The sequence below is a fragment of the Coturnix japonica genome, chromosome 8 (assembly GCF_001577835.2).
Source record: "Coturnix japonica isolate 7356 chromosome 8, Coturnix japonica 2.1, whole genome shotgun sequence".
Lineage (NCBI taxonomy): Eukaryota > Metazoa > Chordata > Aves > Galliformes > Phasianidae > Coturnix > Coturnix japonica.
The window spans coordinates 13,230,032-13,257,076 of record NC_029523.1 but is presented as its reverse complement, the minus strand read 5'-3'; the positions used below and the strand labels follow the sequence as shown (position 1 = coordinate 13,257,076).

Sequence of the window (27,045 nt, the reverse complement as noted above, 5' to 3'; positions counted from 1 at the left end):
TTACCTTTATTCCAAAGCAAAAGAATTTAGAGAAAATGCTCACATAAATTAGATTTGCACTGTGAATTTTAGTATGCCGACTTTGCAGGTGAAGAGTGGGAGAAGAAGGAAGGTAAAAGGATTTTCTTTAACAGGTATCAATGTTGCTTACAAACTTAATCTTTCCTTTATCAAAAAAAGCTCATTAATTTCTAGATCTTATTTTGTGCTTAAAAATTTGAGGGCTTGGCTAAAACTGCTGTATCCTCACTTACCTACTAACAGGTGGATCTCATTTCTTCATTCACATCATCCACACCAATCACATTTATACACTGTTGTCCCTCTAAAATACATCACTAATTTAAACAGGCAACACTAATCAGAAGCTTAAAGAAAGACTTTTTTCCTGGTAGCATCTTGATATCAATAAGTATAATAATGATTACACGTGTTTGCTGTTCTTCACATACCCTCCATCCTAAGCACTACAAGCACCACTCAGTGAAATCAGGCTCTCTCCTTTATAATATAAAGGACAAGTTAGACCGAATTTTTTAAATAAATAAATAAATAAATAAATAAAATCTTGCATTTTGCTTACAGTAAGCTTGATATCTTGCTAATGAGTTCAGTATCATGCCCAGGGATTCATGAGGTACACGTGTAGTGGAAATGCTAAGTCAGAGCCTGAAATAGTGATTGAGCACCTGGTGGGAAGGCAAGGCCAATTCAGGGGAACTTAGGTGAATGCAATGTACCTGAGTGACCAGAAGGATTGGAGCCAGGATCCGCCCCTTCCCAGACCTCATTTAAGGGTTGGCAGTGGAAGTAAGGGTATGTCTTGCTGGAGATCCCTGCCTGATTGAGGTTTGCTAAAGGTAAACAGCTTTTTTTCCTTAATTTCTGTGTATATGGTTGCTGCATTTGGGCTTGTTCTCACTCTTTATAGCCAAGGACTTCACTACCCTCCTATTATTGTGGTGCTTTCCATCCCATTATAGTATTATGCTTTGTAATACACAAAATGTTGAAATGCACAGGAATTTACTCTTCCAGCTCTTTAGGATAAAGGTTTTAATGAAATGACTTAAAGAAATAATCAAATGCAACTTAACCAGGGGTACTGTCATCCCTTTTGTTCATTTTGCTTTTCCAGCATTAAATTGAAGGGATGATTCAACAGAATAAGTACGGAAGAAAAAGCATTTGGACATCTTAAGGCAAGGGCTGAACTGAGGATTCCATATAATGCTAAATTCATGGACTTATGTACTTAGCTGCTTTCTATTTTGAGACTCACTTGGAATGTTCTCTCTTGCTCAGTAATTCACTGTCAGAGTACATAAACGTAGAGCTACAGTTGTCTGGCACTGCCCTGTGCTTTCCAGAATCTAGAGGAAGAATAGTTTAGTTGATAGTTTAGTTATCAGAGATGTTACTAACAACATCTTGTTCATTTTTCAGTTCTTGTACCAATACACTTCTATAGAAGAATCCAGGACCTTGTCCTTACAAGTTGCACAAATTACACTAGGAATGCAAAAAGAGTTTATAGGCCCTGTTCTGTTTTGAGAGGGGTAATTATGTCTAGCCTTCACTCAATGGCAGTCTAGGTTGAGCATGAATTAAATCAGCTGCCTGTTTCAGTCAGTCTCAGAGTTCAGCTAACTGTTGACACCTGCTCATACACCTACAAGTTTTCTTTGGGGTACTCTGTGTTTTCCTCTGATCACACCTTATAAAGCATGTGCATACACCCCTCTTCCTCTGCAATAGCAGCAGGCTGGTAGATGAGCAGCAATAAGGGGCCACATATATAAGTATAGTTAGTGATAGTGTGGCCACACAAAACAGAAATTAGAGCCATTGGCTTCCAGTGAACAAAGCGTGCATGCAAATTTGTATATGTGTAAGCTTATTTGTAATCTCTACATAGTGGACTATACCTCACTTGTGTACAGTTGTGCACGGTCAGGGGAGAAATACCTTAATTCTGCTTTTATGTGAAATTAGCTCATGAGACGCTTATCAGATCCTCCTGTACTGCACAATAGACAGCACTTCAGGTTGCTACATTTGTGCAGTGCTCAGTGGAAGTGTTAAAACAGCATGTTTTGAATTTGCTTGTAGTAATTTAATGTTTTTTATTTCTTCCATTCCTTTTTTTCCTCCCCTCCATAATTTAACCCAGTTTTACAGCAGGCTATGGTGGGCCTGCAGCAACACACTGAAACGATCACAGCATGAAGACGTACCTGTTGAAAACACCTCAACTTGTACGAGCCTGGCAGGAACCACGTGGAGAAAAGAGTTTTAAAGCCTTCCACGCAGCGCTTTGCATGAGCTCAATGAGCTGCGTAACGGCTCAAGTGAGGGCAGCAAAACCGCTTGTGAACAGGTGGAACACGGGCAGGAAACAGAGTATCAAAGCGGGAGCCACGTGCCGCCCAGGGAAGAGGCGCCGCTTCCTCGAGGGTTGTGCCCTCGGAGCCGCCCCTGGGGACTCACCGGGCACCGCAATGTGTCCCTCAGCCCTGTTACGATTCGGGGAACCGCGTTCTCTGCCCCCCGCTCCCCGCCACGTGCCGGACCATCGCTGCGAGTCCCGGGGCGGCTCGTGGCTGTGTCCCCTACGGCCGCGAGGCAGCCGGGCTCATTGCAGCTGCAAAACACCGGCGGGTTCAGCCGCTCGCAGCAGCAGCAGCGGGGCCACGCGCCGCCCGCCCCGAGACAGCGCTGAGAGAAACAACGGGACGCTGGGAACAGGAGATTCACGGATGGGAACGTGGGAGGGAGCCGAGGGCTGAGGGCAGCGCTGCAGAGGGGGGCACTGTTGAAGGGAGCAGCGCTCAGCAGCACTCAGCTCTGTGCCCGCGATGGAGCACTACTGTCCCGCCGCCGCCCCCGCAGCTTCCCCCATACCCCCCCCCCCCCCGTCTTCCTTCCAACTGTCACGTGCTCCGAGTGCCGCAAAGCAGCGCCGCTTTTGCGACAGGGTGACAGCCAAATGGTGCGACACCCGCGGGGCCGCAGCAGCAGCAGCCGAGCGCTGCCAGGGCCGAGCGGCGCCACAGGGCGACGGAGCGCACGGCGGCCCCGCCCCGCCCCGCGGCACAGCGCCCGGACGGACCCCCATGAGCGGTAGGGGGGCGGCGGCGGCCCCTCCCGCGTCCCCCTGCCTCGGCGCCGAGCGCTCCCCCCGCCCCCGATGCGCCCTTAGTCCCGGCCCCGGACCCGCCTCCCTCGCTCCCCTCCCCGGCGGCGGCGGCGGCGGCGGCAGCGTCCAGGTGCGGACTTCAAACCCCAGCGCGATGGCGTCCAACGCGGCCGAGAGGGAGATCCTGTTCACCGAGCTGCAGGTAAGCGGCGGCCACCGCCCGAGCCGCGCTCCCCGGCCAGGAGGAGGATGCGGCTGCCGCGCCCCGCCGCCCCCTGCCCGCCGCTCGTTGCGCCGCCGGGCGCCCACCCCGCTGGGCCGGGCCGGGCCGGGGAGGAGGCGGCGGGGCGGAGGAAGCCCGCGCCCACCCCGGGCCTCTTCCCGCCGCGCTCCCCCGAGAGCGAAGGCGCCGCCGCCCGGTCACGGCCCCACCCCGCCGCCGGCCGCGACCCGCTTTTGTCTGCTGGCGGCTCGCTCCCTCCCTCCCTCCTTCCCTCGCTCGTTCCCCCGCAGCCCTCCGGCTCGGCCCGCGCCCCCCGCCCTCCCGCGGCCCCGCGGCTGCCGAGCGCCCCCGGCCGCCCGCAGCGGAACGCGCTGCCCGTCCCGGGCACGGCCGAAGTGGGGGGGGCCGGTCCTGGGGGCTCCCGCGCAGGTCGGAGCCCGGGGCCGCTCCCCGCAGAACCGGGAGCGGTTCCTTTGTGCGGACGTTCAGTTCCGAGCTGGGAGGAGGAGAAAATGGTCCCTAAGCACCGCCGGTCACACGGCGAGGGTTCTTGTGGCTGCACAACGAGAGCCCGGATCCGATGGCCGGCTGCTTCCAGCTCCGAGTTGGGCCGGCAGTGCCCTGTGCAACTGCTGCTTCTGTGCTTGTCAGCTGCAGGCATAGGCAAAATTCAGGCGCTTCGCTACTGTGCTCTTATCTGCAAATGTCAGCCCAACCTGCTGGCTCTTCCGCTTCCTTGTGTAAAGAGCACTTGTTTTCTGCTTTTTGTTTTCTTCTGTCCCCTTCTTTTTTTTTTTTTTTTTTTTTTTCTTTCTTTTTTTTTTCTTTTCTTTTTTTTTTTTTTTTTTTTTTTTTTTTCCTTTGGGTTTTTTTTTTTTTTTTTTTTTTTTTTTTTTTTTTTTTTTTTTTTTTTTTTTTCTTTTTTTTTTAATCCCTGTGAGTTACGGTTTATCTGTTCAAGAATGTATCTCTGGATTTGTTAGTTGGACAATTAACCAAACTAAGAAGCCCATAAATGGAAAGCATTGAATTTCATCTTTGAATAGAAGTGAGAGAGACACGCTTAAAAAAGGAAACATTTCATAAACACTGAGAAATCCTCTGCTAGATTTAAATGTTCGCGCTCAGCTCAGTGCGGTAACAAAGGAAAGGAAGGCACAATGGGGACATAGCGACCTTCTTGAGGCTGCAGCACATGAGATGGCTGAAGGCTAAGGATCCATGCAGGGTGCTGAACTTTAATCAGCGGCACAAAAGTGTCTAGGAAGAATCACTATGGTAATCCAAACTTGATACGATGATATGTAAGCTGGTAAACCTCTTTGAAGTGGTGAGCTGTGTGAATATAACTGTGGTAGCGTTACAGGTAAGCTGCGTGGGGCAGAGCTACAGTAGGAGTTCTGAGGAGGGTTGGGATTCAAATAGAGGGGCCTTGTGTTGGAGGGAGGGATCTCTTGCTCGGGGGGGGGGAGGGGGAGGGTGTTTTTTGTTTTTATTTCATCTTTTTGGGAAGATGAATTGACAGTGATGATAGTTAATTAAAAAAAAGAAGTGGGTCGGATGCTTTGGTTCGGCTGTCTCCCACATCATAGATGGTAACTTCCATAGCAGTAAGTGCAGTCCTGATGCCTAACAGAAAGGTTACAAAGTTAAGGTGGAAAGGTCACTTGAGTTTAAGCGTTGTAAAACAGCAAACTTTAGGTATTTCTTTTAGAGGAACTTCCACATCAGGAAGTACCACTTTGAAGGTATTGCTTTCTTTTCAGCAGCATATACTGTCAAATCTCAATCTCAATAGCCTTTTCCCCATGAGTTAACGTTAAGTCACTCTTCGTATAGCTACATATACAAGCTACTTTATTGCCATGCTCCCAAAGAAAGAGGAACTACGGTGAAGTGTGAGCTGTGCCATTTTACTTGTGTCACATCAAGAGAAAACTTCCTCAAACTAAAGGATATCGACCTCAGAGTTGTTTGTGCTTAATCTGGGCTGTTATGTGCATATCGCAACCCTGTATGGAAAGGTGCGGAAGTTGTAAAATGCAGGGCTGTGCTAAAAGCTGGGTCCCTCCTCTAAGTGGTTCGATCTAGATCTTGAACCATGTGAGGTTTAGATGTTTTGATAATGCTCACGAAGACCTACTGAAAGCAGTTAAACAGTGCTAATGCTGTGCTTGTTCCTGTCTTCAAATCACAAGTATCATGATAAATGTAGCGTATGGCTTATTGATACTGCTCTGTGCTCCGTGTGCTTTTGTTGTGATGGCCTCGAGTGCTCCGGTGTGCTGCTGCGTGTGGTTAACTGTGAGGTTGGGATTCATTTAGTGAAAGTGGCTCCATCCTTATGAATCAGTGGGACTCTCCCAGTTGCTGACTAACGGGGTGAGAAGTGGGTTTTGGGAAAATAGGAAAAACAAAAGGGCAAAATCACTAACTGCTGCAAAGAAAGTGATAAAACAGATGTGACAGATGCACTTGTTTCGAAATGAACTCCATTTAATCAAACAGGCCTTACACAGTCTGCTTGCACTTCTCTTCACAGTGAGTTTTGTGTGTGCTTATATATATGCACATGCATTAAACTTATAGAAATATAATCTTAGATATCTAAATTATACTTAAAAAAAAAAGACTTCATATGTGATAGAACTGTTTCTTAAATGCATTTGCTGGCAAATATCCACATCTGTCCCACTACTGCTACAAAGCATTTTTTTTTCCATCCTTGTACGCTTACTTCACAAACAGCGGGAACTATCTCTTGCTCCTAAGTAAGTTTTCACATAACTTTGTTCCAGGCAAAAATCGTACCACTTATTCCTCAGTAGTGACCAAATGCATACTAGGCTGTAAATCTGCTGGTAACCAAACATCCTTTTAGTGTGCTTTGTTTAGTGCATCACCAACAAGATTTCCTGCTTGCCACAGACTCACAAAGCCAGCTTACCTTTCTACCTCCTTTTTATCTCCAGTACAGGTTCTTTTGTAGGAGGGGGCAGGAGCTTGGGTAAGAATCTATATTGCTGATGTTGCCTTCCCTTCCAAAATTCGACTGTCCTTCTCTGAGTTTGCATCCTTTTAGAACTCTGTCCAGCAGGTAAAGTGGCCTCGCAGGTGCTTGCTTTTAGGCTAATGGCAGAGCATTTAACCATTTGCTTTTTGCTGGAAGTGACAAGAAAAAATGTTATCTTACAGTGCAGCCAACTGTTAAAGTAAAGCATCCTTGAAATAAAACTAATTAAATTCCATACAAAAATGCTGACTTTGCCTCTTCAAAATCACTACTAAAATATATATATATAGCTGTTGAGGTAGTGTGCATTTCTAAACATTTGTGCTTTCTTTTAAGTGACAATAGCTGTCAGCGTACTAAATTGCTATGGCCTGCCTGATAGAACTTATTACTCAGGCCATTTAAATGAAGCCATTGTGTATGTAAAGTGACCGTGCTTCTGGGTGTTCCCTACCACTTCTTTCCCAGAGAGTAATAGAAATGTTTTCATTTGTAGACTTCTGCTGTTAATGTTACAGGATTTATTTTAAGGGAAAAGAAAAGATTGTTCATTCAAAATTGTGCTTCCAAAACAATTCCTACTTAATTAAAAAAGTATATTATTTGTTTTCATTTGGTAGAGTTCAGTAGTTGATCAAGACAGACCATTTGCCATGTAGCAGTGTAGTTGGGTTGGAAGAGTTTTTCAAACACCATCAAAATCACGCATTTATAAAATCATAAAATATTTGCAAATTGACTGGTCAGTATGAAAGGATTTTTTCTTTCTTCCTCACTGATGTCCTCCTTAATGGGCACTGTAGTCACATAGTGCTCAGATGCTGTAGTCAGGAACCTTGGAAATGTCCATTTCACATTAGAGTCATTTTTAAAAGGCCATTGCTATCTTGTTTGTTTAAAGGAATAACGAACAATACCATGACTGAACTGTATGTAAAGTGAAGCTTATGCTTACTTGATGGCATTTCCTGTATAGTTTTTACTATCTGCTGTATTTTTTCATTTTATATCTGAGACAAGAATATTCATAAAATGAATGTGACTGAAGAACGCTCAGTGTTTTGTTATCTGCGTGCAGCAAAGAGGACAGCTTTGCTTTCTGTATAAACGTACATGAATTGAGGTGCTTGAAGTCGCCATGTTGGACTGAGCTACCAGATGCATCTCTGCAGACCTGCATTTCCTTCCTGGCTGCTCTGCTCGCTGCTGGGTGACATTAGGCAGACGACTTTGCTTACTCATGTTTCAATTTCCCTGTCTCTAGAACAGAGGTAATGATGCTTGCTTTTTAAGAGATAACGAGTACTGGGTATTTATTATTAGCTGTGGTCAAGTGCCTAAGGACAGTTTAAAAAGGTACAAGTAACCTAATTAATTTGTTTTGAACAGCCATTGTAATTAGGCTGGATATTCAGCCATAAGACTACCTTCAGCTTCTGTTCAGCTAGGACAGATTAGCCTCAAATAAGTTTGCATTACTCTTCTTTCTTCTGAACAAGAAAATGTCACATTTGGGTGAAATTACCTTAAACCATTCTGCTGCAGTTTAGACACTAAAAGGTGTGTGCAGCTGCTTGGGCTTCTCAGGTCCCTACAAACGCTTCCAGAACTGATGAATTTAGGGAAGCACTTCAGTTTTTTTCCATTTGTGGGCATACGTTCCTCTTTAAACAGTACTGTGTTCAAAATTTGTATTAGTAAAATATACATCCTGTCCTCAGTGGAACATAAACAGTCCTTAAAATACCTTTAGGTAGGTGCATGGGTTGGGCTTTTGGTTTTGTTTTGGTTTGTGGATTTTCTTCCCCCATCTTCTGAATTCTGCCAGTCTGCCTGCTAACAGAAGTCCACACCACGTATAAATCCACACCACGTATAAATCCTTATGTACATTTAGCTTAATTTTCTTTGTAGGAGCAGAGGTCTTTCTAGGACCCTGCTCTGTTATTTGAACTCAAATATTTTAACGTCATTAGTGATGGGTAGTAGGAAAGTACATATAGGTACAGTGTGCTTAGTAGCCCTGCTGGAAAAGTTGTATACACTGTGAATGGTCATTCAACATAATGTAACCTAAAATCTGTAGTGGAATAACAAGGTAAACATGTCTTTTGCATTGGGGAATAGTGGTTTAAGGGCTTAATAATGGGATTAGGTGTCTCTTCCTTTAGTGTCTCTGTGCTTTGCAGAATTAGAGGCTCAGACATTACATGGCCTCTACTTAGATTCAGAGTAATGAAGCCTTATGGTGTGTTCTGTGCAGCATACGGGTCTCTGCTTTTTCTTTTGGCTTTTCTCAGAGCTCACTTGTACAACTACTGAAAGTTGGTTGCTGGTAGGGTTGTTGTTTTTGCGTGTTTTTTAATTTTATATTCTTTTTATGCATATTCAAATATATATTCAAAATATTTGTATACACTTTTCTTTGTGTGATCTATTAAGTGAATGAGTTCAGGAACAGACTGAGCTGAAGTTTCTCTCATGAGCTAGTTGCTCTGTAACAGAGGCATTTGTATGATATTGTGAAGTTTTATTTATTTATTTTGAAAACTAGGTCTGCACTTCCTACCGTGAGGAAAACAGCTTCTTTCCTTTTGGTTTTGTTTTTTCCTCCCCTAAAAGAAATGAAATTTATGTTGTGGAATCCACAATTTCTGCTACCTCGAGCTGTGTTTCAGAAGTATTACATTGAAACAGGAACTAAAAGCACCCAGAGTCGAAGCGTGTTGGGCATGCCCTTACCATAATGTTACATCTGGTCAGTGTGTTTATTTTGAGTGTGTCAATGTAAGTGTGTCACACTGCCACACGTCCATATCATTTCAGGTTACTGCAGTTCTGTGGTTCCTGATCACCTCCTGTGATGGCTCACCAGTGATTTGGAATACTTGCATGGCAGTGTGAACATGCATCCTGTGAAGCAAAGTTCTGCTCTGTGCGTTTTCTCATGGTACTTTTTGGGATGCTTTCCAGAACTTTCAGGAATCCTGTGACTGTGTCAGACGAATGCAGTTTTGTAGTCTTTAGTGACTGCCAGCACAGCTTCTGGCAGCTGCCTTGGGGTGTATGGCTGAGCTCTGTGCTGAGCAGACACTAATGTGAACAGGATAGTGGGCAGCTGCACGGTTACCTTCTGCCAAATGGATCAGCTCTGCTGGGAGTTCTGCTGCTGTACTGTCAGTAACAGAAGAGGATAAAACTGGGATATTCAGGCCGAAACATTTACCTTTGCAAATAGGGTGAACAATCTGTTACTGCGGCACAGTAGGGGTAATTAGATGGTGTTGAAGAACATGGCCATAACTAGTATTTTTATTGACACTAGATACAGAGGGGGGTAATACTGTGCATTGAAGATACGGCCACTTTGGCTGTAGTTCTGTTTGTTGTACAGTGATGCACAGAGCAGAGCGCTCCTGGAGTGACTGGATGCACCGTGATGGCAAAATATGCTCCTGGCAGTGGAGTTTTTTACCTGCTGGGCAGCTGGGGGAGAAAACAGGAATATTAGCATAAGTAGCTCCACCAAAACAACTATGTCTGTGCCTTTGTTGTACCGTTGCAGGCACTACTTGTGCTGCTCTAGTACCTAGGAGTTGTGAACCTCTCTTGGTTGGGATCATTTTGCACTAGGCTTTGCTTAACAGAGAACAAGAAAGAGCTGCCACAAGAAAGCATGTGACAAAGTAAGTGATGGAAAGGCAGGGAGGAAGAGGAAGCACTGGGATGAGCAGCTCAGCCATTTGTCTGGGGACATGTGGTAGCAGGGGACTGCTCACAGGAGTGCTGGAAGGATGTAGCTTTGTAGGGGTTTGGCAGAAAATCTCTTCCAAGGCCTGGGGGGTGTCTGGGTAATGGTATGGGTGGTGGAGAATGGTGACCAGGCTGATCATGAAGGTCATGATATTATAGAAATAACTCAGAGGTACCAAATAAGCAGTGACTGTTGGGAAGGCCTTGGCCATGGAAGATTGGTACATACAGATTTTTTCCTGTTTGGGTGGGGTTTAGTTGTTTTTGTTTGGTTTGCTGTATAGGAAGGTTAACGTGTGGCAGACCCAGAGAGGACTTGCTCTGACCTGTTAAGCAAATCCAGAAAACTGGGTTATGTTGTTGGGTTTCTTCTTTTTTTGCTTTGTTTTTAGGTGGGAAAAACAACAACAAACCTGAATGCAGACTAAGTAAATTAGTTATTTTTTTCTGCCTCTAATTCTTGTGGGTTTCCGTAAGCCTTACTTTTCTCGCTCTCAATGCATTGGTTTTTAAATTCCTGATTTGTTCTCTACGTAAATACAAATCAGGGAGCTCGAATTGAAAGCCTGTAGTGTCTACTTCAAGTCTGTAGTGTTATGTGCAGTAGTCAGTGCTGAAGCAAACTTATGTTTCTGTTCAGGGTTTCCAAATGTTTGCACTCCTCCAACATGGTAAAAGGATTCTGACTTTAAATGAAGTCTGTTAAAGAGAAGAACACACTAACCTGATAATGAAACTAGAAGAACCAGTGGCTTTGCTGAACATAAAGTTGAGAAGAGCTCAGGGACAGCTTTCCGTTAAGTTCTGAGATAAATCTCGTGGATGATACGGGGCTCTGCTAATGTGACAGAAATACTTTGGAGCAGATCAGGTCAGAGAGGAACTTCTTATGTGGATTATAAGTCCAGTAAACAGCAGGAATGTTTTCTCAGTGCTGGGCATACAACATGGAGAATGTGATGGCTTGTTTGATATCCTGTAAGAATTAATGTTTGGAATATATAAAGATCACCATAGTGTGTATTATCTCATTATCTTTATAAAATTTGTGTATATATTACAAGGATTCCTTTTCTTATGTTTGTTTGTTGGTTTTTTTTTGATGGTTGAAGTGGCAGAAAAGTCTGCTGGTTTTTTTCTTTTGGTTTGTCTCTTATTTTTGTGTTTTTTTGGTTTTTTTTTAGTCCTAAACACAAATTGCTTAATGAAGCACGAAAGAATTGTAGGGCTTAGTGTGTCACTGGTGCTGTAGTATAAAGGCAAACTGAGCAACTCGGTATATTTGAAAACTGTAGAAAGGTATATTCAGTTAGTTCTGGTGCTGCAGATGACTAAAATCCCAGGCAGATCTGTGACAAATTTAGGATGGAAAAGTTCTGTTTGTTCATTGTTCTCTCTGCACACTGTAACTGGAAGTTTTGCACATGCAGACTTAATCGTGTCAGACTTCCTCAGCTGGTGCTGTTGCTAAGAGTGGTTCTGTGCCATGTTGTGTTGCTTTACACTTGCGCAAACAGCTATACTGTGAACAGAGTTTGTTGATAGCTTTGTTTGAATGTTTGTGGAGATTTTTTGTGTTGTGGTTTGGTTTGGTTTTGTTTTTTTTCCTCCCCTAAATTAGTTTTCAGCCTGATCAGTTTCACAGTCCAACTCACTGTGTGGCCATATAAAGGTTTGTACTGGCGTACGTCAGGGAATAGTCTGGGGTAGGAACAAGCTGTTAGGAGTGGCTTGGACTGCTGGTTCCTCAGAGCTGCTTTTGTGCGTGTGATGCTGGTTTGTGTAGTAAAACATTCATCAGATTACAGGCCCGAGATTTACTTTGTGTATGTGGTTTTTGCTAGAGACTGTGAAGAGAGTCCAATTGTGCTGTAGATGAATATACAGATAATAAACAGTATGCTCTGTCTGTGGCAATTCTTTTCTAGCTTTGCATTCTTCAAGCAGAAGGTCTCATAGTATCCTGCATGTGACCGTAAGAACCTGTTTGTCTGCAAAAACCTTGAAAATGGAATTAATTTGGACATTATGCATAGGGCAGATGTAGTTACGTTTAGTCTGATGACAAAGATTGAGAACAACATTAAGGTTTTGTAGCAGCGTGCAAGGTGTATGGTGGGGGTACCACCACAGCTTTATTTACTTGGCTTCAGAAGTTCATTCTAGGGCTTCTGTGTCCTGAGAGCAAGAGAGCAGGTATTTAATTGAAACAGATGGGATCAAGTTTTAGAGTGACAAAAAAAACTTACTGTGCAAGTAATATAACGTTACTGTCCATAAAGAAAATGAAGTGTGTGAGGTATTGGTATACTTCAGTTATTGAACAGTTCAATGACTGCGAGCCATTTGAATATTTAGTAGGGAAAAAAGAAGGGGTGAATGTTTGCAATAACAGAACAGCTCTTAATGATCATATCAGCGTCAATTAAAGCTCTAATTAGAGGACTTTGGTGCTATGTGGTGGAGGTTTAGCCAAGTTTAGGGGAGGAAAGACCTGAAAATATTGTGCACAAAGAACACATTAAAGGTAGCAATGTAATTAAATGTTTTCAAAATCATCAATTCGTTTTCCTCTTCTTTGTACACACTGACAGACCGTGGGTGCATTTTTCATCATAACCCAGCTGTGCCATCAGGATTGTGGACAGTGTTTTTTATGTTAGTGCTGTGGGGGTGAGCATTATCTTCAGGATAAGCAAAAGGAGGGGATTGGGTGGCTCTGGGTGCTCCAAAGTCCTTCTGCTGCCAACTGGTTTATCTGTTTTTCTGGGCAAGAACCTTTCTGCCAGCTCACAGTTAAATGGAAAAAAAAATACTTCTGTTCTTCTGCCTACCTTTGTTATTTCTCTGTCACAGTAGGAGAACCATAGCTCCATTGTGATAGATTTATGACTCAAACTGTTTGTCAGATTATTGGAGGTGTGACTGAAATTCCTCTTTCATCATTGTGATGCATATTATCTTCTCACTTGGACTTTTAAGTAACATAAATCCAAAGAGCTCCAAAACATGTCTGGAGAATTTAAGAGAAATGTGAACTGGCTGTGTGGCCTGTCATTTTTATATTTTTTTACAAGCACAGCATGTAAAACTGTCCATTGCTTTTCTACTTCAAACGTTTATTTATATGGAAGACTTTGTAAAGCAATTAAGTGGAATGCATTTGAGGAGAATGTTCCTCGTGCAGATACATCTGCATGTGACATGACAGGATTATTTCTTCCCTGTTTCTCAAACCGTGTAGGCTAACATTTTAAGGGAGATGATGACAAAGAAGTGTCAGTTTTTCTTAAAAACAAAAGACAAAGGTATATCATCGTTTGTGACAATGCTCCTGCTGTCAGCTCTTTGGAGAACTTGAGTAACTGTGTGGGCTTAATGGCACGAGGAGAAGGAATACAGAAACGAGATTCTAGCAAAAGGTTATAGGAGACAGAGTCAGTCACACTGAAGGCGAGGTGTCAAAGGCTTGTACTGAAAGTACCAGAAGTGTACTGTGGATCTACAGAACACTTGAAAATCAGCAAGGCCTTTTTGTAGGGCATGTTCTAAACTTAGTGGCAGCAGTAGAAAAGTAAAAGTACTGTAAATCGTACATGCCTGACTACTAGTGTAGCATTCTTGAACTGCTGCCCATTTAGGACTCGGCAATCTCCTTTAATGGAAGCGTGTTTTCTTCAATATTTCAGCTTGTTTATTGCTTATAAATAAGCTCATCTGAAGCTGGTGTTCAAGGCTGAGAACAACAACGCGTTACAAGTTATTGTTTGCAAATTAGCATATCTGTATAATTAGAGATCCTTAGGAAGATAGTTTAAATTCTGTTCTTGAAACTTAACTTATTATTTATTGATATGTTTTTTTAAGTTGCTAGCATTTGTTTCTTAAGTCTCTCATCTCCTGAAGAGCTGGAAATATGAAACTTGCTTAAAGGGTGTCTGGTTTAAGTTTCAAAATACTTTACTTTAGCATTGGGTTTTTTTTAACTCTTGTTCTCTACTTCCTTACCCATAGCAGTTAGCCTGAGTCAAACTAAATATTTGTCAGCTGCGAGAAAAATAATCAGTTCTAAGTTTCTTATGTGTGGAAGGACAAGGAGTGCTGACCTGCTGTGGGGTATTGTTCACTGTCATCTCAGGTTAGCAGCCAGCACTAATATTCAAAAGTTGTTTGTGAAGCGTTTCTTCTTGATGGGAGTAGCCCAGTGACATGGTCAGGGCAGCAGCTGCCACACATGTGGGAAGTGGTTTCTTTAACTCTCATTTGATTCTTGAACCAGATGACCTTGGGTATGGAAGGAAGACAAGGGAGAGACGAGTAAGTGGTCTCACATTTTTGTAACTCTATTTTTCTGTAATAGATAATGTTTATGGACTTAAAAGTAATATGATACTTGTTTTGGCACTTGTCTGCTTGTGTGTTCATTACATTTACCTGAATGAGTTTACTGACAGTTCCAACTTTACGCAGCTGTTCAAGTAACACACTTTAAACTGATCTACTGACATCTACATTCCGAATTAAGTTGTTCACATGCATATTCTGAACTGTTTTATTTTGCATTTCCATCCAGCACAAATTATTGTTTGCAGACTTCCATCACTATTTTTGACTTGTGCTTTGCTAATTATAAGCATTGAAGATGTTAAATGTTCTGATTACTTTGATGAAGATTCCCATTGATAAAAATTAAGCTGTCTACTGTCCTAAAGCAGTTAAATGTTGTTGTTTTTTTAAATTGCAATGAATGTACTGGAATCTTCATGCACAGTCAGATATATCTATTAGGAGTTTGTGCAAATTGGGGTTACATCACCAATAAGCATTTCAGTGGTGTGTATGGGAACGATTCCTCATCCTCCCTTGTGGCTGGCGGAAGGGGAAGGGAGCTGCTGTGGTGCTGTTCAGAAAATGGGGAGAACCTATGTGTGAACAGAAGCACTGTCTGTACCTCAGAATACTTTTATAATGCCAGTTTCTTACACTTCTCTTGGGGTTCTCAGTGGGAAATGTGGGGAAGAGACCAGTAATTCCCAGAGAGGTTAGAGAAGCGTATAGCTGAAAGGATGTTAGCCTGAGCTAAGCACAGTATCTTATTTTGGAAGATATAGTATTTATTCTTGTGTAGTTTTAATTTTGTTATTATTGGGACTGATTTTTATTTTCCTCTTGTGAGTTACCATCTTGACATCTTTATTAGAATGCTTGAGGAAGCCTCAATGGCCACGCTCACCCTTCTCTTTCAAATACAGCTGGAAAATACAACCTACTAAAACCATGTATTGAGTCAGAACGTGCTGCTCTTTGTGATCAAGTAGAAGTCACGCTCCTGCTGCTTTTTCAGTTGAAAGTTAGTTTGTGTATTTTTGTCTGCTACAGACAATGTGGTTTAGATTAGATAGCTCATTATAGGGAAACACACAGCAGATACTCGTGGGAATACAACAGGTTAAACTCCTAACCAAAATAGCTTCTGACTGTAGCAATTTCTTTCTTTAGCTTGAAGGACTTCTTCGTGAAGGTACTCCAGAATGTCGTGCCCTGAGTATATTTTTGTAGCTCTTGGTTATTAGTAAGCAGAATATTCCACCACTGCTCGACAAACTTTACAGGCTGCTATTCGGTTTGCTAACGAAGTGTGTTCTCAGACTGCTCCCTAAAGTGCTTCTGAACTGGAATGGAGCAGAAAACCTTGCGACTTGATGAAAAATGTCTTCAAAAGTTACGAGCACATCGAAATCTTCTGCTCTGAAATATTCTTATTATTTTTTTATATTTTGAAGATGTGTGAAAACTACTGTGTAGATAAGCACTGTAAAATGGAGTGCGGCCTTAATATTACAAATTGGATGAATTTAGACTGAAAATAGGTTAAACATCACATGATCAGAGACTTGAACATGATCGATGCTGGAAATCATATAACATGTATGTAGAATATTAGACAGTGTGAATAAGGAAAGGCATTGAAATCACACGTATACCTTGTTGTAGGCTTTCTGAATACTTTCATACTTTCCAGTGTAAGAAGTAACATGTAGTTCCCAGAATTCAGTGCATTTATGAGTTGAATTCTTTTTTGCCATTATTCTATACACTTAGTTTTGTGGCATGTCCAGTAAGATTTTTTTATGGGCACACATATACACGGTGCATATAAAAGCTGTTGCTTTGTACTGCCTTAAAACTATTTGGTTAGAGGTGCATTAGTTATTTGGAAACTAATGCTTCCTGTTTTCATTTTAGCTGCTATTGAGACCGGGCTGATAACAGCTAGATGGAAGAGTCCTGTGCTAGGGTGTATGTGAAATGGAGAACAGCTTGCCTGCGAGATGATTTGGATTATTGTGCTGTAGGTCAGTAGGGGATCAGGGCTCCTAAAAACTACAGAAAATGCACAAAGCTTAAAAAACAAAAACCTTAAGCAGATTTGTATTTTGAAATGTGAACGTATTAAGACTTGCTGTAGTCCACATAATCAGTAAGTGAAATCACCTGCCTCTTTCTTGTTGCTCTTGCTCATGAAGCAGCTATCAGAAAATTTTCTTCTTGCTTGTGTTTGTAGGTTAAGACAGGCTTCGGGTTGTTTGTGACTTCTGTACTACCCAGGGAATTCTTAAATAGAAAATGGACATTAAGAGCTAGTGGGAACTTTCATACCGTACTTCAAAGGTCAGAGAAAGAAAGGATTACAGAAACTATTCCAATGTATCACAGCGTACATCAGTGATGCTCTGTAGAAGTCTCAAACAAATGGGGATGTGAAGTAATGCTTCTATAAATAGCTGAGTGTCCATCCATAAACTTCTACTGGAAAGGCATGGAATGAGATGCCTGTATCTCTGCGGACGAATTCTGGGTGTGGCAGTACTTACCCTGATACTGAGAAGTGATGAAAAGTGATTTTTTTTCCCTTCTTTTCCCACTGGCCACCTGTAAAGATAAGGACGGGGTTTAAGGAGGGAGGCTCTTCCTTTTACTATCAGAGCTTAAAATAAGAGCAACTTTCTGATCTGTTTGCAGTGGACAGTGCAAACATTTTGACTAACTTCAGGTATAGCAACCCAAACTACTGTGAAAGACTTCTCAGTCCTGGAGTATAAAGGCAGTTCCTTTGTATAAATACAAGCATACATGCCTTTCCTGTTTTAAGGAAAAAACCTGTTCAATTCATCTACCAACTAAGGAACTCACAGGCTGTGGTGGGAGCACTGTTAAGCGGTCCTAGAAAGCAACAAAAAATCTGGTTCCTTTACCAGGATCGAGTATTTGGCCGCTTGGCCTTTTGCCTCATAAAACAGATGTTAGTATTATCTCTGATACGTATTGCTGCATTTATAATGTACGAAATAGTTGGCTGCTAAACATGATGGCTCAATTAGAGTGGAATGTAGACTCTCAGCTCTTCCATTAGTTTTGTAATGGCTAAAAATAGCTCCGCTATAATATAATGAAGTTAAATGGAGTAACGCAGTGGTTGTCTGTGCTCGGAGCTGGAATTGCCAGAAACGGAGGGATCTCTTTCCAGGCATAATTATCCATCCCAGAAATAAGAATTTTGATACGTGGAGTGTTTTGTTGTGCTTTTTGAGTCAAATAAATTATTGGTTTGGTTGTCTGTTTGTGTTTGTTTGTTTTTTAACCATTGTCCTGACATTTTACATTACCACGAGATTCCTGTTTACTGGCTGAGGATTGCTCTTACATCCTTTCAATGACTTGCATTTTCTAACCTGCACGGACAGTACTGAGAAGCCCCAAATTGCACTGACTTATTTTTAATGTAAGGGTTTATAGCATTCTCCTACAGTTTACTGGGAATATGTAACATTTCAGGAACCACAGCTTACCAGTTGTGGTAATAGCTGATACTGTAATTTGTGGATGGGCAGAATGGACAATCTGTGAATTACGAGGCAGATAATAATACATTTTAATTAAATAATAGCAGCTATTCTATAATTCACTTTCACCACACTGCAGGAAAACCACTTCCCAAATGGGAGTGGACCTGCTTGTCATTAAGTGCCAGTAACTCGGGTTTGGATTCCTTGGGTGTTGTGATATTTCTGCTTAATGATTAAAACTTCACAAGTAGGAATTTAAACGTGTGTTTGTTGTAATGGCAACATTACAGCCATTGAAATTAGATAGTTGCAATGATATCTGCATTATGGTAAGTATGCTTTCTTGGATTCATTCCCAATAAACTCTAGGGCCTTTGCACAGTATATATTGTATTTGAGGAGTTACCCAAGCCATAAGGCACAGCTGTGACTCAGGTCTATCTACTGACCTTTTCAACTTTGAAAATGGCTTCCACCGAGTAAAATATCACGTCCCGTAGCTTGGATGGTGACTGTTTTCTCCAGCATCTTGAGCTGTAAGCGTAACGCTATTCTGTTCAGAGACAAAATCAGATAAGTATTTTAAGTAAAAAATCAATAGAAGTATTTATATTGGTGCGAGGTAAAACAGATTTATACTAACGTTCTGAAGCAGCAGGAGTGCTTTATCTTAGGTGTTTACTTCAGTACCTGCTTCAACAGACACCTTATTAGTTACTGCTTATTTGGGGAAGGGGGAGAGCAGTCATCATTTGTGGACATATCACTGGCTTTTGTACTGCATGTCATTAGAGGGAAATTCTCCATTCAACATCCATGTGAACTTATTATCTTAGATAGTTCTGTATCATATTAACTTGTATTTGTCTGCAAGCATTTCAGAGCTGTAAAACAACTGCTGGCATCAAACTTGAGCGTCATCTGATTACAGGGAAATCCATCAAGTCAAACTGAGACAAACCTGGTGATAAGATTTGCTCTCAAAACCTTTTTTCATCTCTAACAGTTACTCAGAATGTGTGTTAGTGTCTGAAAGAAACAGGGTACCACACATCCCCATTTGTTATGTTTGTTTGGCAAGAATATTAAAACACACCCTTTATTTTAGACGTGCATATTGTATATGTTCTATTAAGATGAAGTTTTTCTTGTATTTCTGTGATACAGAAAATTACAGATGTTCTCACGATGATAACAGTAATTCCATGTTTATCTGAAAATGGCTTTCAAAAACCCAGTAAACTCCTTTCAGTGCTTATTTTTCATTAGCAGTTTAAAATGAAAAATAATTCACCATTCAGTAAATAATCTTTGCTTTATATTGAAAGAACTGGTTTGTGCTTTGGAATTTATTAGAGCTTCTACTGCTGTCTGTGGTCTGGTTGAAACCGTATTATTTTAAATGGAGTTTCTTCTGAGTATGTGTGCTGCTTCTCTGCCTTGTTACACTGACTCAGTTATGGTAACACTGCCGATCCCATCACTATTTCACATGCACATAAAATTAAGAAGCTGCGTTATAACTAGTACAGCAAGGTCTCATAAAAGAATGGAGAAATGACATTACTGCAGGCTCAGTTTCATATCCTTGTCTTCTTCCTGGTCACATGTAGTACAAGTTGCGAAAGTAGGCCATATTCATTGTATGGGAAGTTTGTGCTGTCTCTTTCGAATGTACGTGGGTTGGGTTTGTTTGTGATGTGCTGGATTCTGCTGCAGTTTGTTGGTTGGGAGTAGAAGCTACAAGTTGGCTGAAGAAATTGGGCAACAGTTGAAGTGCCCATATCTGGTGACAGTTCTTAGATAGTGTGGCTGTTTGCTGACCTCAGATCCAGGTGCTCTTTGCTCGTGCTGTGCTGGAATCTTCCTCAAGTCCTCGCTGTCATAAGAGAGGCAATTGTGGGGATTTTCTTTTTGTGTCCTATTTCCTACCTGTCTCTTTGCAGGTCCTTCTAGATTAACATGTCAGGAGCTGCTACAGTGAGAAGCAGCTGAAGGCAACATTTCTTAAAATATTTTCTTTCCCTTCCACCAAAAGCAAACTCTGTCCCCTATGTAACTTGTTACAGTTAGTGTGCAGCACTGCCACAGCTCTGGTTTTGTCCTGCAACCTCAGTCAGTGATGAACTTCTTGGGTTAGTAACCTTTGGCCGAATCAGGGACTGCTGATGGCTGCAAGCCTAGGTGGAAGTGAGGAACCCAACACAGCCAATCACTGAATGTTTGGTTTTGCTTTAGTTTGTGGAAAGTTCTTTTAAAGCAGCAGGGAAGGAAAAGATATCACTTCAGAAGGTAGCTCTGGGGGCACCAGTAGTTTTCAGTCCTCCCAGTGCAGCATTCACGCAGGGCACAGTGTGCACATTGGCCGTCCCTGTTTTAAGGAGTAATTCTTTGCACCTACTGTATTTCTTATTGGTGCAGCCAGGCACTTGCTGTATGCACGCAGTAATTGAACCCCATTTAATGAGCGTCCTATTTGAATTTATCCATGTATAATGCAATGCACTACAGTTATTTGTACCTTAAGCAGCCTCTTTGCTACAAAGAAGAGAGCTGTGACTTGGATTAAATTTAAATCCTTGCTTGCAATGTGTTAGCATAGCAAACCGATGCCAAAATCTACTAAGCCTTCAAGGTTTTTTTGTTTGTGACATTGGGTAAGTGCTGAGATCTTGACCACAATCGTATTTCCTTATGGGCAGGATGTAGTTGTCGTAGTTCCAGTAATCTGGACAGGCTGTCACATCTGGTTTTATGGATGACTTTGGGGAGAGGGGGAAGGAAAGTTTGCAATTGATTACCATTGTTCTTAAAGACTACTGTAGCTTCAGGAATTGCTATAGCGAGCTTCTGGGACCTTGGCAGTTAGCTCAGAAGAACAAATTCATTAATTTTATCCCTTAAAACATGATGCAGAAAACTATAATAATAGACCTAATAGTTCCAAATCTGTATTTCCATCTCCTCAAAAGGAAATTAAAAATGGATGCTTAGTCTCTCTGGATTGTGGTAACTGTATTATACACAAGTATAAACAGCCAAACATTTTTGGCTATACTTGTCAAACAAGTTTTCTTGTATTCCAGCAAACTGTGCTAGATGTAAAATGGTTTCCACAATTAAAGAGCATATAGAAATGAACAGTAATGCATTTAGGGAAAATGTTCATAGTTTTACGGTGAGTTTTTATATAGCTTTCATCTTTTTTTTCCTGAAGGCAGGTTGATTGCAAGGTGACTGACACATAAATGATATTGTGCCTGACTACTCAGTAGGTGCAAAGCGTGCTGTTGTTTGAGGCTCTGCTTATGTTTCTATAAGAATTCCTAGCAGAATTCAGCAACCTGTGTTCTTATCCAGTATTCTCTGAGATGAATCTGGTGGATAAACCAGTGCAGCTCTCCTGTGCTGCTAGAAGCAAGTCTTTGGCAGTTATTAATGCACAGGACTTTAAGGTTATCTTTTTCTTCTAAAAGGTGGTAATTTGAGGATCTCATTTAAATTGGAAGTTGTTCTGTCTATACAATTGAAGCAGATTCTCAGGAATATTCACCATCCCGATAATCTCTTCTGTTCAGCAGTATCAAGTTCCATTGTTCATCAGTTTCGATGCTTCATTCTTAAATGGGAGCTTGGGTGGTAAAGTCAGCGTGTTGAGGCACCTGCCTCATTGATTATTTGATTCAGAATTGACATGTAGAAAGGTGCAGGGCCTTGATGGATTTTTATAAACAACGCTGCTGGTGTCTTATGCCGTATCAGCCAGAACAGACTCTATTATTGAAGGACAGGCTCAGCCCACTACCCGGTGTTTTCTGCATCTGTACTTAAAATGTTTCCCAGGAGTACAGAAATTGAAAGCTTGCATCTTGAATTCATCTGTTCAAATAGATACAGCCTTTGAGCCCGCAGTCAAAGTGAGGCTGAGTCACTAAGCTATTGCAGTAGGACAGCTACATATGTGGTTCTCTCTCTCTCAGCAGTATTATCTAATTTGCGGTCCTTGATGATTTATTGCATTAAACATAGTTTGTTTTGTTACAGGCTGAAATGTTTCCGAAATCTCCAGCCTGGCAAACAAACGTGTATTTTCCCATTGCAAAGAACTGTTCATCTCTGCCTATAATTGCCTTCCTTACAGACTGGCAGCAGGTGGTTGGGGCAGAAGGTACCTGCTGCCCTTTGCTGTGTGTGTAGAGAGGAAGGTCCTGATCACTCTGGTGTGCTGGAGGGACAGACATCAAAACATAAGCAACAAATGGGAAAGAGAATATTGAGCTCTAACAGAAGCTTTTGTGATATGTTAAATCAACCACCATCAAAAAAGCTTGAACATCTTGTGTTTTAAATTATTTTAAATCATTTCTCAGTTTAAAAGAATCCTTGTGTCTCAGCAGCAAAACATGTCAGAGCACGAGCAGAGCAGCTTGCCTTGCAGAACACCCCCCTGCTCTATTTTCACAGCAGTCTTCAGTGTGTCTGGGTGCATGCTTTCCTCCTTTGAAAGTTGTTTGGTTCACAGTGACCTTTGTGCCACACGAGATGTGTAGATAGCCAGGTGACATAATGCTTTTTGTTTCTAAGCAGCATTAACTCTGGATGACAAGAAATAGTTATGCCTGTTTGTTTGGGGTTTGCTTGTAGTAGCTCTTAAGTTTCTGCTCAGTTCCAGCATAGCAGGCTTTGTGAACTTTGCATGAAATGCTGCACCCCGAGGCACTGCTAGCCATTTGGTGGTCTTGTCTGTATATAAGCATATATAAATAAGCAATATTATATTTGTGTGTATAAGTACCTAGTAAGAACTTAATTATTTTTAAAATAGCTCTTTTGTAACAACACTGGAATGGATAGGCAACATAACCAGTTACCGGTGGTAGCATGTGCACTGTTGTTGTCTTAGAAGCATCTTAAAGATTAAGACAGTATACTGAAACTCCAGGTCTAGGAACGGAGGTTGTGCTGAGACTGCTCTGACTGAGAACTTGACCTTCGTTACTGGAGTCTGAAATGCAAATCACTAATGATCATGAGAGGGCTCCAAAAACCTGTTCATCGAAGAACATAACACCCTTGAGCAGCTGAGATACTGGGTTAGTGGAGGGATGAAAAACCTCCCTGTAACAAAATATCGTATTGTTCAATAGATAAACAACTAACTGAAGTCCCTTCGGGAAACCCTAGTCTAGAATATTTCTGAATTATTTATATTCTAATTACATTGTTCTGTTTGAGAAGTGTAGGCTCTTGGCATATTCTTAGCATACTTCAGGTGCTAGTATGGAAAAAAAGAGATTTGTTTTGTTTTACATCTACCTTTCCTCCTGTGAACTTTAAAAAGTGGAATGTCATGCTTTGAAGGAGGTGAGATGACACGTTTATTCCTCGAATTCTTGCATAGTGACTACAAGCTGTCATGACTTAACAATATACTTTTTGTACGTATTTACAAACACTGTTTTGATCTTTGTTTTTAAAGGCTAGATCACAGTGTGCATTTTTATCTGTTAAAGCAAACAGGGAGATCAGAGATAGGAATCTAATTTGGGTATGCTCTTACTTAAACATGAGCAAAATGGCAGACAGTTGCTATATGAATTTATATCGAGTTTCGCTTGTTTCTCAACACAAACTGCTCAGCATGTGATTGTTGGTTTCCTTCTTGCTGGCTGTGAAGCTTTGTACTGGTTGCTTGCTCATCACTATTGATTATTCTTAAGGAAAAACATGCTGATTCTTTTCATATGCCTATATATGGAAGCAATGTCATGGATCTCCCAGTACAACTATTAATAGCCTCTCTACATATGCAAAATAAATTATTTATTTTAATCTGCACTAACAGAAATGCACTTGCAGGAGTTACAAGTGCCCTTTAAATATAAATTTGCATACTTTTTCCCCTTGCATGACTCACTCAGTTTGTCATTTCTGACTTGTTTGTTTGCTGTCTCTTTCACAAACAGCCAAATCTTGTGGCTAAGTGATGAATCTGACTACATTTAGTAGTTAAGAATCATTTGATTGCTACCTCTTCATATTAAAAGTGATAGTTATGGGTAGAAGTTTTAATAGCAGGAGTCTAAAAATGAGTTAGTGAAGTTATTAAACCATCCTTAAAAACGAGGAGGTTGGATCTTTCTTATAGAAGGCATCGTTAGGGAACCGTGTACAGATTGAAATATTTCAATTAGCATTATCTGTTGATATGTGTGGCCCAGGCAGAACCTCCTGATCCTCATCTCTCCAAAAGTACATAACGCAGGACTGCACAGGATTCCTTATTCCTGTTGGTCATAGAACTACGACCTCAGAGCTTTCCCCCTTATTTTATTTTATTTTTTGTTAATTAATATATCATAACTTGAAGTGACTAAAGATGTTCATATGTTGATACAAATTCAGAATGTTAACTTTTATTTCACAGTTACTCACCTTGAAGAAAGGGGTTTGTGTCTGAAGTCTCAGTCAGTAAAGTAGATGTAGAATATATCTAGAGGTTGTGTGTTCTGGGAGCTCATTAAGATTTATTAGCCTGATGCTGTTCTTTCTGAACTCCATCCCAAGTGTTGGTATTTGCAGCAACAAATAATGATGACAACTGTTTTATACTGAAAATGTTCACATTTTTGGTCATCCCTTCATATTGCTCCCTGCCTACCCAAAGATCAGAACATATAGAAGTTAATAAAATTCAATAATTGTTAGAATTTAGTCTTATTTCCTGTTTTCATTTGGTCTATTAAGACACACAAATCTAGAAAATTAGAAATGTGAGTCATTAGCTGTGAGGCATTTAAACGCTAGGCAGGCAGCCATGACAAATCCAGAAGTATTTAAATCTCTTGCTGATAAAAATAGGCACAGTAAAAATGTCTATAAATTTAAAATTAACCTCCTGTAAAATGTAACCCCAGTTCACATGTAATGTCTTGTGAGATAGTTGCTTTAGGGCAGCATGTAAGTTAGTACATGTTCTTAAAAAGTATTTAACATGCAAAGGCCAAAAGCCCAGTCACTGCAATTTGTAGCGTATGCTGTCAAGAAACCGTGTCTTCTGATAGTTACATTGATGTTTTTCTTTCTAGGGGGATGCCAAAAGTCTTCTGGTCTCTGAGAACCTGAGCACTGGCCAAAAGTTGGACTTTTCAGATACAATGGTACAGCAGAAGCTGGATGAAATAAAGGACCAAATCAAGCGGGAAATAAGGAAGGAACTTAAAATCAAGGAGGGAGCTGAGAACCTCAGGAAGGTCACAACAGATAAAAAGAACTTGGCATATGTGGACAACATTTTGAAAAAGTCAAATAAGAAGTTAGAAGATTTGCATCATAAGTTACAGGAGTTAAATGCACACATTGTTGTAACGGATCCAGAAGATGTTACAGGTACTGTATGATATAATGATAGCAGTGTACTTTTCTTAGTTTACATAAGCTATTGCCCATTTCACTTGGAAAAAAACTGCTCTGGAAATGAGCAAACATGCAGGTGGAAAGTTGGTTACCTGTGTGTGCTTGTTAGTTCTGACTCAGAAATAAACGTCCAGTCCTTCTGAGTGGAAAATTGTTTTCCTGGGAGGAGTACAGACTATTTGTTGATGCTGTGAAGATTAATGTGATCTGTGTTGGTTCTTCACTTTCAGTTCTTACCATATTAATATATTTTCTCAGTTACAGTAGTATTGTTTAGTAGCTTTTCATTATGTAAGAGCAGTTTTCAGTATGAAATAGCCACAGTGAGGTTGCCCTTTTTAAGATACATTGAAATTGTTTTCATTAGTATTTTCTGCGGCTTGGTGGTGAGTTGATATTACGTTTGAATATATACTTCATAAAAATATCAGGCTTGGTATTTTTAGATGGAACGTGGTGAAAGTGAACAGTTTTTTTTCAGCAATGACTTTGGAGGTGCTGCCAGCCTGTTGATTTCACATTACACAGACACTTTCTGGCTAAAAGTTAAAATAAATGCACACGTACCATTGAAGGTGTTTGTAAAACGAGTGCCGAGTCTTAAGCTTGGGCAGCGGAATAAAAAGACTGCATCATCCCTCATTTTCTAGAAAGGTTGGTTAGGGTGAGAATTCGGGAAAATACTGGTAAGTTATATCAAGATATCAGAAATACATTGTATCTGGCCCTGTAACATGCTAGGAAAGTGTTGCAGTGTCTATGGTACACTTGCACAATGTGTTCTGCATTTGTTGCTTTTGAGGTCTGAGAGCTTTGGTTTGGGGGCGGGGGGCTGAGAAGGAAACTAGTAAAACAAAATAGTTGGTGCAGAATGAAACGGGAATACATACAGTAATGTAAGCTTCAGTAATGGCAGTTGGGTGTTGTAGTAGGTATGAAGTGTTCTGTTTCTTACTGGCTGAGGTTTATGGAATTCCTCTGCAGTGCTGAGAGTAGAGGCACCTTTAATGGAACAAGCACAAGGAAAAAGAAAGAAAATTAGGTACAAATTCTCTAGAGACCAAATATAGAAAAAAATGTTGTAGACATAGATGTGATAAATTAATCTAGTCGAGGAACCTGAAAAGCAGATGGCACAAAATGTTCAGGAGTGCCCCCTTCCAGGGCAGCATTTTAAAGCTGTCACAAGGAGCTAATCAGCAATATTGTCCTTGTGGCTGTGCACATCTCAGGAAATACAGCCGACCCTTAGAAAGCACTTAGTAGTTCTGAAGACATTTAGATCTTTGGGTGCAAATAAATAATTCACTAATGCAGTTCAGGTCCTTGGTACATTTCTGAAAATGCCAGCAGAGCCCCTTGCTTTTGTGAATAATGCATAGCAGCCAGGCTCATCCTGCCCTTTATTACCAGAGACTTCATGAAAAGCTTAAGGAGCAGAAGATCAAAGTTGATAATCTTATGTGCTTCTAACTGCTTTGGATGCATGCTAAGCCCCTTAATACCGTAATACTATGTTTTTAACTTTCATTCTGTTCAAAATTGTTACTGGCAGATAGCCTTTGTAGTCTATTAGTAAAATATGCCCTGAGAAAAGTGCATTGTTTCTTAATTGTTACTTCAATTACTGCAGGCTCAAAACTTTACTGAGGAT

The 27,045-nt window shown here is 41.2% G+C and overlaps 1 protein-coding gene and 1 long non-coding RNA gene across 3 annotated transcripts in view; one reads left to right on the top strand and one right to left on the bottom strand.

Annotated features, from left to right (window-relative positions):
• The first annotated feature begins 3,025 nt into the window (after window positions 1-3,025).
• The window catches only part of PKN2 (protein kinase N2), a 51,834-nt gene continuing 27,814 nt past the window's right edge, over window positions 3,026-27,045 (top strand). The window contains exons 1-2 of one of the 2 annotated variants that reach the window (XM_015870063.2): window positions 3,026-3,341; window positions 25,064-25,364. In XM_015870063.2, the coding sequence (XP_015725549.1) occupies window positions 3,117-3,341; window positions 25,064-25,364 (526 nt within the window). In that variant the 5' untranslated portion in view covers window positions 3,026-3,116. Of the gene's footprint in view, window positions 3,342-6,438; window positions 6,460-25,063; window positions 25,365-27,045 lie in introns of those variants that run through there. The other variant, XM_015870064.1, reaches the window with a different exon arrangement.
• LOC116653775 lies at window positions 15,407-26,540 on the bottom strand. The gene is made up of 3 exons (XR_004308210.1): window positions 26,282-26,540; window positions 18,425-18,528; window positions 15,407-17,061 (listed from the first exon to the last, which is right to left on the bottom strand). It is a non-coding gene; the product is annotated as an uncharacterized LOC116653775 (long non-coding RNA).